At 41.9% G+C, this 14968-nt stretch overlaps 1 protein-coding gene across 1 annotated transcript in view; it reads right to left on the minus strand.

The window, feature by feature from the left end:
- Positions 1-1674: 1674 nt before the first annotated feature.
- Positions 1675-14968, minus strand: part of HCLS1 (hematopoietic cell-specific Lyn substrate 1) — a 25352-nt gene continuing 12058 nt past the window's right edge. The window contains exons 4-14 of the mRNA XM_011236728.3: positions 13174-13303; positions 11252-11362; positions 9217-9271; positions 6260-6370; positions 5569-5624; positions 4936-5005; positions 4079-4290; positions 3402-3506; positions 2663-2876; positions 2455-2523; positions 1675-2258 (exon numbers count right to left, since the gene is read on the minus strand). Of these exons, the coding sequence (XP_011235030.2) occupies positions 2122-2258; positions 2455-2523; positions 2663-2876; positions 3402-3506; positions 4079-4290; positions 4936-5005; positions 5569-5624; positions 6260-6370; positions 9217-9271; positions 11252-11362; positions 13174-13303 (1270 nt within the window). The 3' untranslated portion in view covers positions 1675-2121. The remainder of the gene's footprint in view (positions 2259-2454; positions 2524-2662; positions 2877-3401; positions 3507-4078; positions 4291-4935; positions 5006-5568; positions 5625-6259; positions 6371-9216; positions 9272-11251; positions 11363-13173; positions 13304-14968) is intronic.

The following is a 14968-nucleotide window of genomic DNA, read 5'->3' on the forward strand; positions in this document are numbered from 1 at the left end:
TGGGCAGCTCGGGGTCCAGGAGAGCAGCCATTGTACAGCTCTGTGGGCTGCACACTTGCAGTGCATCTTTATTTTCCTAGTTGCTGCTTTTGGAGCAATATTGATCAACATCATCAAACACATTTCATAAGATATCTAATTGAATATGTTGCAGGAAACCGGGGACTACAGGTGTCCACCGGTCTACACAAACAAGCACATTTTATGGGGAGAGGGCAGTTGAAGAAAAAAGGAAGCCTTTTAGAGAGACTGTGGATCAGACAGAAAAATGACTGTATTGGTGAGATGAGGCCGTGGTGAGTAACGTGAGCAGCAGAATTACCTGACAGAGGCATGACAGATAGACATGGCCTCAGATTAAGAAGCAGCTGAGGGGAGTAAAAAGGAATAGGAATAGGAGCCTGGACAGGGAGGTGTCTATGAACAGATACCTTACTGAGTATCACCACCAAGAAAGTCAGCCCAGAGTAGAGATCAGCCAGACGTGGGGGGTGAAGTCTGTAGCACTGAAGCATAAAGGAAGTTTCTGTCTTATAACGAAGGGAAAAGTGAAAAGTAATGTGAGACTTGGAGATGTAAGAGGAAAAGCACTGTGAAAGTCTGATCTATGTATGATATCAAGTCAAACTGAAGTGAAGAATGAGATTGTATATATCTCTGGTGACTTGCCTCTGGATGCTGGAAATCCCAATGTTTCTAGAAGCAGAAATAAAAGCTGTTTTGTATTCTGGAAGGCTACCTGGGTGAGTCTTGTAAGTTAGGTCTAAAGACATATTTGTGACTCACTGGCACAGAGGTCATTGCAAAAACAAAAGAGCGCGTGTCTTTAAGAAAAACCAAGGAACTGGCCTGAGGGATGCAGTGCTCTAGTCACATGAGGAGCTCACCAACTTCATGAAGTCCTAGAGCAATTATGGATCTCAGACACTAATTCTAGCTCCTCCTTGATCCCACAGTTTTCTTCATCTTTGCCCCATATCCCTGACTTTTATTTTGATTTTGCCTAGGTTCTCCTATCAGACCTCGCTGGACCCAAAGGTCTGGGGCCTCTCATTCTTTCTCACCCCCATAATTTGCTTGGTGATTCACTTTTTGCCCACTACTAACTATGCAAATGTATTTACCTCTTTTCCTATCAGCCTTGGCCTTGGACTACACAGAATGTTCATAAATTTCCTCATCAGTTTCAGTCATCCAGCTATAAGGAAGCCTGAATTTTCTCTAGTAGAGGCTTCTGTCTCTGACCCTAAATCCTCTTAACACCTCATTGAAGCCCATAGTCCTTTAGCTTTAGTCTTTTTTTTTATTGGCCAAATCTCCCTTTTCCTCCTTTCAATCTTCCTCAAGAATCATGTCTTAAAAGAATGTAGTCATTATTCCCAGGCAGAAGGTGGCTGGCCTCTCACAACTGCTGAAGCCAAAACAAGTTGAACTGCCTTATTATAGACACTTCTTGGTTCCCTGGCCCCCCACCTTACTGCCATTTTCCAGGTCAATCTGTTTTGGATTGGGTTTAAGTACAGTCTAAGGAAAAGGCCCAACCCTTGATATCCAGGGTGCAGGGCAATGGGCAGTGGCAGGAGGGAGTCTTCTAGATATGCCTGAAAGAGGGAAAGAGAATTGGAGCCACAAGGAGTAGGGCCATTGAGGGCTACATAAAAAGTACCATTTACCTCAGCATAGAAATGAATCATAGTCCCACTTTATTTCTGATTTAAGACTGAACAGAGAGATTAAAAAAATTTCTCCACATAAGAGGAAAGTGGGCAAATAGCACAGCCAGGCAAACCAGGCAATCTAGACATGCCTTCCCTTGTAAGCAAACCAGGAAGCTCAGAGCTCACAAATGGAGCAAGGCAGTACTTGGGGTATTTGAGGGAGCATTCATGGGGAAGGAAGAAGGACCACAAGATAAATGTCCATGAGTTCATCTATGGTAGAGAGGACACAGGGGAAGGAGACCCGTTCCTCATGCTGTCTCTGCACCAACCCCTAGTGGAGAGGGAAAGTCTGTCTAGAATATCAGGCAACTCATGACACTTGGAGCAGGAATGGGGCATGGGTGGAGGCAGAACCACTTTGGATATGGGAAGTCATAGTGCAGAAGACAGGGAAGGCCAGTTACTGGAGGAGCTTGACATAATTTGCAGGAAAGAGTCCAAAGTGCCCGTGGCAACGTCCCCGCCACCAGCCTTCATCCACCATCTCAATGTCAGTGATGATGTCATCAGGATCAAAGGAAATCTCGTCACTTCCCTCTGGGGAGGCAATTGAGGGAACATTAGGATGGTTAAACAGTAACCCTTCCATTCTTGTGCCCACTGTAAATCTCAGGGAGGGAAAGGGGCTGTTCTTGATGCCAGGGCGGGTCCTTCCCTGGCCCCCAGAATCCATCTCCCTCTCTCATAGTAAGGGCCTCCAGGCACCAGACCCCTCAGGCCACTCCAAACCTACCTCCTTGGTAATCATACAGTGCTATAGCTGAGATCCCTGCTCCAGTCCCAGCTGGGTAACCAGATGATGCTGCATAATGAGAGATATAAACATAGTCTCACCAACATGGAGAAGGAAAACTTGTCCTTGTGGGTAACGGGACAATTCTTCCTCTTGCCCTCCCCTGGACTAGACCCAATTCAGGAGCTGTTTCTCCGCCACCACTCACCAGCCATAGTGGAGGGACAAGAAGGATTCTCAGTTTCGAGCACATCTTCATAGTCCCCATCTGGTTCACCATCCTCCTCATGTCTGTCCATGTCTCCAACATCCTCATAGTCATTCTCAGTCTCAGGCTCAGGTTCAGGCTCTGCTTCATACACTGGCTCTTCCTCCAGCTGCAGGCCTTCCAGAGTCCTGGGAGGCAAAGCTGGGGGCTCCTCCTGAGAAAAGACGGTGTGGATCAGAGCAACTTCCACCCACCAGGAGCTGCCTCTCTAAAACCTCCCAATGGAGGACTACTGCTAAGACCCCGCCCCCCCCATCACCATCCTACCACTTCTACCCTCTATCCTAGCCTCCATCTAATAGTGTCTCCTAGGGAACCCAGTCTTTTATCCATCTTCATTCCTTGACCTCCTCCCATACCCATTTACTCAAAACACCTACCAAGAGGTGATAGGAGGGAAATGTAAGGGGTGTGAGGAAAGGGAAATGGAAAGCAAGTCTGATTCCTTGAATGACCAGGAAAACATTGAAGCAAAAACACATTGTTGGGAATTCCACACGTAGGATGACCAACGGTCCTGCTCTGCCCAGGATTGGGTGGCCCTCAGAATGCAAGACTTTCAGTGCTAAGACCAGGACATTATCAGACAAACCAGGATGGTTGGTCACTTCATATAGCCCACCTTCCTAGGACATGAGGAGATGGGAAAGGGGCAGAGAATCTTTGGGGCTCTACTTACCTCTGGGGGATTCTGCCTCAAGGGCAGGGCAGGTGCTGGGTGTTCCCTACTGGTTCTCACAGGCCCAGGCTCTGATGATGGACAGCTCCCTGCTGGAGGCCAGGCCTGGGGAGAATAAAGCATTCTCTCTTGTAAGTATGCAAACCTCCCTCTTCTCTCTTATACTGATCTGGAACACCCCTTCCTGTCTCTGCTAATCCAAATCAATCACCCCTCAAGATGGGCTTGAATCTGAAGTGCTAGCTCCTTCCTCTTGTTCCTGCAACAATGACTGGCTGCACAGCCAAATATGCAAATCTTGGTTTATGTAAATCTGGGATTTTCCCTCCTAACATTTTGATATACATGAGGCCCAATCACTCAGACTGAAATCTTCCTGAAGACAGAGACAGCAGTTTTAGACTTTGCCTAACACCAGGGAGGCCTGTGCCTTCTTTTCCTTTTTTTTTCTTTTTTCTTTTTTTATTATATATGTTAGTCACCATACAGTATTAAGGAGGGCATGTACTACATGGAGCACTAGGTGTTATACACAAACAATGAATCATGGAACACTACATCAAAAGCTAATGATGTACTGTATGGTGTGCCTTATTTTCTATCAATGATTTGGACTCCTTAGGCGCCTATCTGGGCAAGGAATCCTGGACGTGAACCCTAGAAGGCCAAGCACTCACCTCTGAAGAGATTTTCTTGGGCAATGGGGCTGGCACCTGAGGCTCCCTCACAGTGTCCACTGGCTGCTGAGTCTCATGGCTCATCTTTATCAGGGCTTTTCTCTCCTGTTGCTGCCTGGCTATCTGCTGTGCCTTTTCTTCTTCCTCCTGCTTCCTCTTCTCCTCAGCCATAGACTCAAATTTTGCCTTTAATCCACGGGCACCACTAGAAGCTGCAGACACAGGCAAGAAGAATTAGGATCATCTTGGGTCACGGGTGGGGGTGTGTGATGGCACTTGAAGGAAGAAAAGGAATTGGTTAAATATCCAGGCAGAGAGCAGACAGAGAGGTACTCATGAGAGGAAAGGTAAAGAGGTACTAATGGAGGAACAAGGGGATTATAGAAGGAGGATGTAGCCCTAAAGCCCAGACTTCCATATAGCCAGGCCATGCCATCTCAGACTCTCGTCCTTTTCGAGTTATAAGCCTTGCTCCCCTAACTAGCATCCTTCCCTATCTACATTCCTTAAATCTGTATGCTCTCTGACCACCATCCATCCTCTCCTCCCCCACCCCAAGCTCTTATCCTTCTGTATTATTCTCAAATGGCTCCCTATCCCTCCCTCCCTGTGTTCTCTGCTTATAGTTCCTTCCTAATGTCACTCTATCTCTCCATCCACTTAACCTAGTTTTTTGTTTTTTGGGTTTTTTGTTTGTTTGTTTTAGGAGAGAGAATCTGGAAATATATGGGCAGGGTCAAGTCTATCTCGGCTAGTCTAGGTGGCCAAAGGCATGGAGGAGGTAGTCTAGGCATGAGAAAGAATTAGAAGGGAAAGGTGGTTGAGGAACATAGAGAATAGGAATTATTAAGACTCACCAGCTTCTATGGGTGTTGTCTTTTTATAAGCTGTGGTTGGAGCCTCCATTTCATTGAAGCCAACAGCACTCTGCAAGGAGGAGGAGAAGAGTATATGCAGTGTGGGGAGGAGAAGGGAATGGTAATGACCCAAAGTCAGTATTGGGGTTTAGGGCCTTATAGGAGGTATCCCTGACCATTTGATGCTCAATAGTTAAACAAGGTATCCAATATTGTTATTTTGTGGCAGAGAGGGGTAAAGAAGTTCTAAACTGGTGGGCTCAGCTCTCCTTTTTGAAAGGTCAGTATACCTAGAATCTCTAGTTGCCTAGAATGTAGCAGGGCCTCAGCCAATGCATGAAGAAGAACTGATGTGAATGGAATGGAAGAGATTATAGATTGAGTTAAGCAATGCCTAGCAATCAATGAAATTTCAAACATCATCTTTCCCTTAAGTTTGTGTTTGTCTCTCTCTGACTCCCTCCACTCTCCTTAGTTAAAGCTTAGGATGCAGAAGACTTGCCCAGTAGATGCTGAGGCAGTCAATGGGGAGTGTAGGATGATAGCTCAGGACGCTTAGCTTTTCCTATCTCAATGTACTTCAGGTGCAGTTTAGGGACCTCTTCTAAAGACATCGGTGTGTTTGTGCTTTACCTTATCCACTCGGTCCTTCTGGATTCCATAATGACCACCAAAGCCCTTGGCATAATCTGCAGGACAAAAAGTTTTCAGAGTCATAAGAAGAGTTAAAATGCCAGGAATGTGTAGGTAGAGGAATCACGGGAAGAAAGACCAGAAGACAGGAATGTGGAAAACAGAGATGGACGAGGAAGTATGAGAATCAGAGGATAGAGAGAAGCATGGATGGGAAGAGACAGAAAAGGACTGAGAGGGAATAGACAGGAAAGAGATGTGAAGGGGGAAAGGTAAAAAGAGAGGAGTGACAGAAAAGGAAGGAATATAAAGGAAGAAATGGGAAAAAATAAGGAGAGCCTTCCAGCCATCCTCTATGTGTCCCAGGGAAGAGAGACCTCTCTGTCCTTGTGAGGCAGAGGGGCCTGTGAGACTCATAGCCAAATCACCCACTTGTCATCGCCCAGCCTGTCTCTACCCTTTTCTCAGTGACCCCTTCTCTTTGGCATCCTCTGTCCTTCTCCTAATCTTGCTGTTTTCCTCTCCATCCTCCTGGTTTCTCCCCCCACATACATACACTTACCCTTTAGACCACCACCTCCACTGCACATCTGCACGTCTGTGTTCTGGGTCCTCTCTGTCAACTTCCAGAAAGGAAGGAAGGAGGGCTCTATGCTACTGTGTGACCTCCCTCCTCTCCAACCCAACTCACCTCTCTGGGACTCGTGTTTCTCTGTTTCTCCTTTGTAGTCATATCCCAGAGCTGCCTTGTCCCGTTTATCCTTCTCTATCCCGTAGCGGCCTCCAAAGCCATGGGAGTAATCTATGGTGGAAGGAGTAGTCATAAGAGCGCACTCTTAGCCCACAGGAAGGTGCTGTGGAAGAGGGAAGTCAGGAGGAATGGGTGCAGAGGGATAGGGGCCTGGGAAGGCAGCAGGGATAGAATCCAGGTGGATTAAAGAGAAAGCATCCTAAGCCATCTTTTGTAAGCTTTAATTCAACATTGTTCACTCCTTTCCTCTCCTTCTTTACTTCCACACCAAGATGAGAAGATCATTTCAATTATCTCCCTTCTTCAAGGAAGGGGTAAGTGTAGAGAGACTTTTAGGAGAAAAAAGGCAGATATATATGAAATTTATGCCTGTCTCTACTCCCATATAAATACTTAGCAATGTCTGCTAAAATATAATAATCTTTTTTTCTTAATAGTGAAGCTCAAGAGATAAGAAAAAAATCCGGCCTCCAGAGCAAATAGATGAATCAAAGCAGTAGAGATGAGGGTATTTATGAGCTGACTCAGAAAACCCAAAGGTGTTTTAAGTCCCAAATTTAGTACCTAGGGATTAGGATCTAAGGTCAGCTTTCTTATACAAGAACAGGGGACTGGGGAACAAGAAATTGTAGTCTACCCACTCCTATAAAAGAGTTCTAGAAAAATCCTACTCGTTTGTCTAGGGAAATGGTGAGGGGGGTTGTAGTTTGTTCAACATTTGGTAGGGGGAAATTTTACCTATGGGACTTGGAAACTCCAATATGTAGAATGCAAATATCCAGTTCTATACCACTTATATTACACAGGAATTCTAAGCTGAGAAATTAATGCTGATCTAGAAAAAATATAGAGCACAGAAAGAATAAGCATCAGAAAGATGGCAGGAATATGAGACAGAGTAGAACTCAATAGAAAATGCATTATAAGAGACAAGAGAGATATAACACAATAATAAGAGAACAAATCATCATTAATGAGGAATAGAAATGCTGGTATAACCTATCAACAGAATCAAAACTCATGAAGTAAAAATTAACAGAAACAGGAAGAGAAATAGAAAAATCTGTGATCCTAAATAGAAATTTAACACTCCTCTTACATTAATTGATAGAATGTTTAGACAAAAAGAATATAAAATTATAGAAGGCCCAAAGAACGTTATCAACTAACAAAACCTGACATCTATAGAACATTATATCCCAAAACTGCAGAACATACTTTTTTCATGCACATAGAACATTCACCAAGATAGACCATATGGCTGGGGAACCTGGATGGCTCAGCTGGTTAAGCATCTGACTCTTGATTTTGGCTCAGGTCATGATCTCAGAATCATGAGATCAAGCCCTGCATTGGGCTCTGCTCTGGGTGTGGACCCTGCTTAAGACTCTGTCTCCTAGGGGCTCCTGGGTGGCTCAGTTGTTAAACATCTGCCTTTGGCTCAGGTCATGACCCCAGGGTCCTGGGATCAAGCCCCGCTTCGGGCTCCCTGCTCAGTGGGAAGCCTGCTTCTCCCTCTCCCTCTGCTTGTGCTCCCTCTCTCACTGTGTCTCTCTCTGTCAAATAAATAAAATCTTTTTAAAAAAGAAAAAGACCCTCTCTCCCTCTCCCTCTGCCCCTTACCCCTGCCCTCTGTCTCTAAAATAAATAAATAAATCTTCTAAAAAAATAAAAGAGAGATATCCAAATGAGAATGAGAAGTTTCAATATGCATCAATATGAGTTCCAGAAAAAGGAACAAAAGAGAAAGGAGGAGAGGCACTATCCAAAGAAAACATGCCTGAGACTTTCCATAATGGAAGTTATTTCTCAGGTTGAAGAGGATCAATAAGTCCCATGTAGGATAAGAGAAATAGATCCAACACCTACATATATCCTGATGATACTTGAAAATTCAGAGACAAAAAGAAAGCCTTTCATGAAAAAACAACGACAACAACAACAAACAGAACAGAGAGACAAAACATGTTACCTACAAAGGAATGATGGTTAGATTACACAAGAGAGATGCCAAAGAGGATGAAATACCTTCAAAGTGATGAAGGGAAAATAACAATGAAGGATGGAACAAAATGTATTTTCCAGACAAAGCCTGGGAGTTCTTTCATAAGCTCTCACAGGAAGATTTATCAAAGGATACACCTTAGTAAGAAGGAAATCGAAGGAAGGAGGAAACAGTGAGACACAATAAGCAGTGATGCACCAGGAACTTGATAAATACGTTGGTCAATTTAAATAAGTATTCACTAAATAATAATAATGATTCATTTTTGTGGGGTTTAAAAACACATGGAATCCTTATACTGAGCAACAATTGGCCAGTTGGCACTAAGAATGTAGGATGTACAAGGAACATAATTAACTTATTCTACATTTCCTTTATTACTAGGAAGAGACAGTGATTAATTTTAAACTTAAGTGAAAGATGAATGTTAAAACTTAGGAATTACTTCCCAAAATAAAGGAGTAGAATAACTTATTTTCAGTCCATTAGAGGGAAAGGGGGAACTAAAGAAAATTTGATCAATCTCCTAGAAAGAGATAAAGAAGAAAGAAGCAAGTACATGCTTGGATTTAAAAATAAATGGGTGGCTCAGCTTGTTAAGCATCTGCCTTTGGCTCAGGTCATGATCCAGGGTCCTGGGATTGAGCCCACGTTGGGCTCCCTGCTCAGAGGCGAGCCTGCTTCTCCCTTACCCTCTGCCCTCCCCCCTACCCCGCCTCATGCTCTCCCTTGCTCTCAAATAAATAAAATCTTTAAAAAAACAAATAAAAATAAATAAAATAGTGGGGAACTACATCGTGGAACTAAAGGGAGTTGATGACAGCTGCTGGGAGGTGAAGTGTAAGCAGAACAGGTCAATCAGGTTGCTGAGGTGGAAGTGCAGGGTCCTTGCCTTTCTGAGATGCGTGTTTCTCCACTTCTCCTTTGTAATCGAAGCCAACTGCCGACTACACAGAAAAGGAGAGTGGATTGATTAGAATTGGAGCTGACAGTTTTCCCCTGCCTCACATACCCTTACCCCTAGCTCAGGCCAGAGGCTAGTTTACAAGAGTTCAGGACTCAGAATGGCAGTTTAACCCAGAAACAGAGGAGCACTCTGACCTGACAGGCTAGTGCAGCGGCAGGGTGCTGCAAAGCCGTGAACATGGGTTCTGTATGGTCATAGCCCCAGATTCAAACCCCAACCCCAACCCCAACATTCCCTATTTATAGTTGTTTAACTTTAGGCATGTTCTTTATGTTACTTAGAAATACTTATGTATTTCTCCTCAAATACCAAGTGAAAATAGGTAAACCTGCACAATTATAAAATGGGAGAAATGACCCTTCTGTTTGGGATATTGTGAGTACTACTAAATGGGGCTAGGTGTATAAAGTGTTTGCACTGTGTCAGTCGGTAAATTAGTGCTTTTCTTCCAAACTCTCATGAAACTAAAATGAGATAATAGCTAGAAAAGTGCTTTGTAAATTATAAAACACTATGCGCGTGTAAGAAATATTATCCCATTCCTAATTAATTATACTATTCCTCTTCTCTTTGCCTGAGTGGCAGTGGAAACCCAGAGATGTGTTTTGATGGAATGAGAGGCAACTGGGAGATCCTAGCTGCTCCAGGACTGGATATGTTGGCCAATACCTAACATCACACAGCTGGATCCCCATCTAGCTCAGTACCTATGGGTCTCTAAGCAAGACTAGATTTTGCATCTCAAGAGCTATCGGTATGTATTGTTTCTTGATTTACATGACACACTGATTGTTTAGGTGATTATCTCAAGAAGTAGATGAAAGAAAGAACAATGAGAACAGGCAAAGGGCAAGATGGAAGGTTAGAGAACATTCCATGTTCCATATTCCATTACTGCCTTAAAAAATTACCTTCCATGTTTTTCCTTTTCCTTACAGTACTTTTGAACTTTTCTGCACCCCCCTCAACACAAATAACATTCTAACACTCAGCTTTAGGGATTCAGGCCCACCTAATTAACAACTGCAGATAAAAAGAAAATCTCAGCTAGCTGTGAAGAAAATGTCCTCCTGTTTGCAGTTACAAGGGAAGAGAAACTATTCTGCACCATAAAAAACAAAATAAAGAGTGATCTAGGGTGCCTGGGTGGTGCTGTTGGTTGGGCATCTGACTCTTGGTTTCAGCTTAGGTCGCAATCTCAGGGTCGTGAGCTGGAGCTCTGGGCTCAGTGTGGAGTCTGTTTGGGACCCTCTCTCTCTCTGCCCCACCCTACACGCTCTCTAAAATAAAGAAATAATTTTTTTTTAAAAAAGGAGTCTGATCTACTCAGGTGTGAAATGAGAACATTAATGAGTTATCAATAGTACTCTCCCGACTACTTTATAATTTTAATTGTACTGTGCTTTTTCTTCTCTTTTAAAAACTACTTTTCTTTTCTTTTTTTTTGCACAAAGGAGTCTTTAAAACCTTGGACTTCAGGGATTTGGTACTATATCCTGTGAAAAGTAACCTTTACCTTCTAAAAACATTATAACCCGAATTTGTTGTTTTACTTGATTGTTTGCTGCTGCGATAATAATACTTAAGCTAACATCTGTGTTCTCCCGAAAGGCATAAATAATTATAACATTTTGACGTTTGGCCAAAAGAGCTTTGAAATTTCCCTCTTCTTTCTTCATGCGAAAAGCTATAATAAAAATCAATGGTTTGACGGATTCCTTATCTAAACAGAGTTTGAGAATATTTGTCTCATTTAAATGAACACTATTCAGCTCAGCATGCGGCCTCGCAAAGTGGCACCAAGGAACTTGCTAAGGAAGTTTATGGTGGCTATCCTCATGAAGGACCCTTCTGAGTCCACTGCCCTGTCTTTCCATAGGACAAGCGTAGACCCAACTTCAATGGTGAGGGTTGGTAAATCCCACGTAATTTGCGCTGGGTAGCACAGGGAGAGACTTACCTTGTCTGCTCTGTCCTTCTCAACTCCATATTTGCCCCCAAAGCCTTTGGCAGCATCAGTCTGAGAAGAGTGCTTCTCCACCTCAGCAACATACTCATGGCCCACGGCACTCTAGGAAAGACAAAAATGACCATAAACAATGAAATGATACCATAAGAGGCTCTTAAATATAGGGAACAAACTGAGCGTTGCTGGAGGGGAGGGGGTGGGGAACGGGGTAACTGGGTGACAGGCATTGAGGAAGGTACTTGATGTAATGAGCACTGGGTGTTACATGCAACTGATGAATCACTACATTCTACCCCTGAACCTAATACTACACTATATGTGATCTCACTTGAATTTAAATAAAGTTTTGGAAAAAAAAATGATACAGACATGGGTTGGGATGTAAGAACACCAGGAATTCCATTCTGGGCCAGCCTCATAGCCTCCACCAGTGTATCACACAAGCAGGATGTGGTAAGGGGAGAGCAAGGTTACTTTTTCTGGAGGCTGGCACATCCTAAGTCTTCTTTCATACCATTAGGAGCCCATCATTCAGGAAACTTCTATAGGATGGACTGGGAACCCCAGGGATAGAGACGAGGTAGACAGAACAGTGTTTAAACCAGAAACAAAAAGAAAGCTAAAAACGAGGGATTTATGGGTCAAAATAGAATGAGGTAGTTACTGAAGAGAGATCAAAGGGAACTGACTTAATGCTGCAGCTGAGATCGTATGTTTCACGAAAACAGCCAGATGCTTTTTTTCTGGATCTTTGTGCCTGGGTGTCCATCAAATTTCAGAAGAGCCAACTGAGCCCTGATATTTAACAGTGACTGACTCTGCACCAAAGGGGGTTGGCAGACAATACTGCAAGTAGTTCAAGAGGGCATGTTAACTTCCCTATTCCCCTCCACATTTTCCTCCATCTATAGTTTTACTTTCTATTTGGTTTTGAAAACGATCTCTCTTCCAATATTTAGATATGGGTACTTTAATAATCTGGAACTTGGGTAGTACTTCAAACCAAATAATGATACCTTGCAGAATCTCAACTAAGAAGAAATTAAAAAGCTTCTCCTCCCTCCTGTATTCCCAAGCTCATGCTGGGATAAGTATTATCAGTACAGAGACTGATGTGAAACAGTGCCCTGTATGAGTTCCCAGGAACTCATTTTACAATATTTTTAGGCCTGTGTAGGTCAGATTTGCTTGTGAATTTAAGAATGAATGAATGTTTATCTATTTTAGTTTTTTCCTAGGAATTTTGTGGAGAATATAAGCCTATGTTGCACTTAACACAATGACAAAACAAAACCCTTCTTGAGGGTGAACTAACGGCTTTCACTGGATATATTTTTTCCTCCTTGGAGATAAAATGTTTTTTGTTATAGGCATATATCTCTATCTTTGAGGTTAGGAAAATCAATGGAAACTACGATTTATAATACAAGCATTTTTATCATACTTCTATAGTAGCTAATCGATAATGGAAAACAATATTCATATTTGAAGGCATCTAATAAATAAGTTCACATCAATATTTTTCATATGTGCACATAAGGTATCATATATATACAAAAAGAACAGTAAAGAAAATAATGAGAAGTTGCAACACCAACATAATATACAAAGAAAGCAGTAAATGATTTTAAAACATATTTTTTCCTTCTCTAATTGTGACCCTGTCTCCTCAGTCTAGGAGTTACAGTGTGGTTGGGCCTACTGTGAGCCACCCCTTTTAAATTTTTAAATCCTGTTTTCCACCATCTATATTTTATGTGTTGAAATCAGGAAAAAATGATACAAATAATATGTGGACATTCTATTTTAAAGGCCAAACCATACTGTACTTTAGAATAAGTTTTAAACCATAATTCCAATAAATGAATCAATCTATCTTTTGTCTTTAAGCAAATAACTTCCTTTCAACTTACCTTGTCCATTCGGTCTCTTTCCACCCCAAACCGACCTCCATACCCATGGGATGCTTTGGGCCCTGATTCCATCTCCTTCTTCTTGAGACTGTCATGCTCCTCTGACACTTTGTTTCTCAGCTGGTGGATGCTGAAAGTAACCACATGACAGAGACTCGTCTAGCACAGGGAAGTCAAAGAATTCTTCCCAGAAAAATAGAAATCTTGAGATGTGTAGTTTATTTTCAGCAATAATCTGAGCCCCCAAAGTATATCAATACTGAGGCTAGGAGTAAGAGATTGATGTGGCCTACATACCATAGTCTGACTTAAACTCTGCATAATCCAATAATATTTCCTTTAGTCTGTTATTTTGCCCACTAAATAACTTTCTGATATTTGCCTCATTTTTCATGCTCCTAAATATTAGAGGATAGTGACACCAATTATATTCTAGTAACTGGTAAGTTATTTTCTTTCCGGCGTTAGATATTCTCTCTCAAGCACAAAAATATTTATATACCCTTTTATCCACACATTCCAGTCCTGAGAGTCTATCCCAAGGAAATAATTTTAAACATGGCAAGGTTTAAGGTCTAATACCACGTACTGACACACTGTATATAATAGCAAAACTAAGAAACAATTTATATGGCCAATACTCAGAGAATAGTTAAGTAAATTGCAATATTATCTCTCAGTGGCATACTAGGGAGTCATTAACAGTGATGGTTAGGAAAAATGTAGCTTTGGAAGATTTATCTATAGATTAAATATTTTGTGTATATTCTTGTCAAAAATGAATGTCCTTCACCTCTGTCCCCAAATCTGATACTTCCTAAAGCTAATAAAACAGACAAAAAGCAGAATCAGATCTATAAATACAGAGAACAAACTGATGATTGCCAGAGAGGATGGGGGTTGGGCAAAACGGATGAGGGGAAGATGGAGGCTTCCAGTTACAGAATAAATACATCATAAGAATAATAGTCACTGGGTGTTATGTGCAACTAATGAGTCGTTGAACACTACATCAAAAAACTAATGATGTACTCTATGTTGCCTTACTGAACATAATAATAATAATAAAAGAATAATAGTCACAGCATAAGGAATATAGTCAATGATATTAAAGTAGTGATGTAACGGGACAGATGGTAGCTACACTTGCGGCGAACATAGCATAATGTAGAAACTTATCAAGTCACTAAGTTGTACACCTGAAACTAGTGTAACACTATATATCAACTATACTCAAATGGAAAAAAAAGCTAATAAGAACTAATCCATTCATCTTTCGGTGGACATTTGGACTCTTTCCATATTTTGGGTATTGTGGACATTGCTGCTATAAACATTGGGGAGCATGTGCCCCTTCAAATCACTATGTTTGTACCCTTTAGATAAACACATAGTAGTGCAAATGCTGGGCCATAGGGTAGTTCTATTTTTAACTTTTTGAGGAACTTCCATAATGTTTTCTTGAGTGGCTGCACCAGTTTACATTTCCACCAACAGTGTAAGCGGATAAAGAAGATGTAATAAATACACACACACACACACACACACACACACACACATAATGGAATATTGGCCATCAAAAAGAATGAAATCTTGCCATTTGCAATAACAGGGATGGAACTAGAGGGTATTATGCCAAGTGAAATAAGTCAGTCAGAGAAAGACAAATATCATATGATTTCACTCATATGTGGAATTTAAGAAACAAAACAGAAGAACATAGAGGAAGGGAAGGAAAAATAAAATAAGATAAAAACAGAGAGGGAGGCAAACCATAAGAGACTCTTAACTCTAG

The sequence above is a fragment of the Ailuropoda melanoleuca genome, chromosome 1 (assembly GCF_002007445.2).
Source record: "Ailuropoda melanoleuca isolate Jingjing chromosome 1, ASM200744v2, whole genome shotgun sequence".
Classification (NCBI taxonomy): domain Eukaryota; kingdom Metazoa; phylum Chordata; class Mammalia; order Carnivora; family Ursidae; genus Ailuropoda; species Ailuropoda melanoleuca.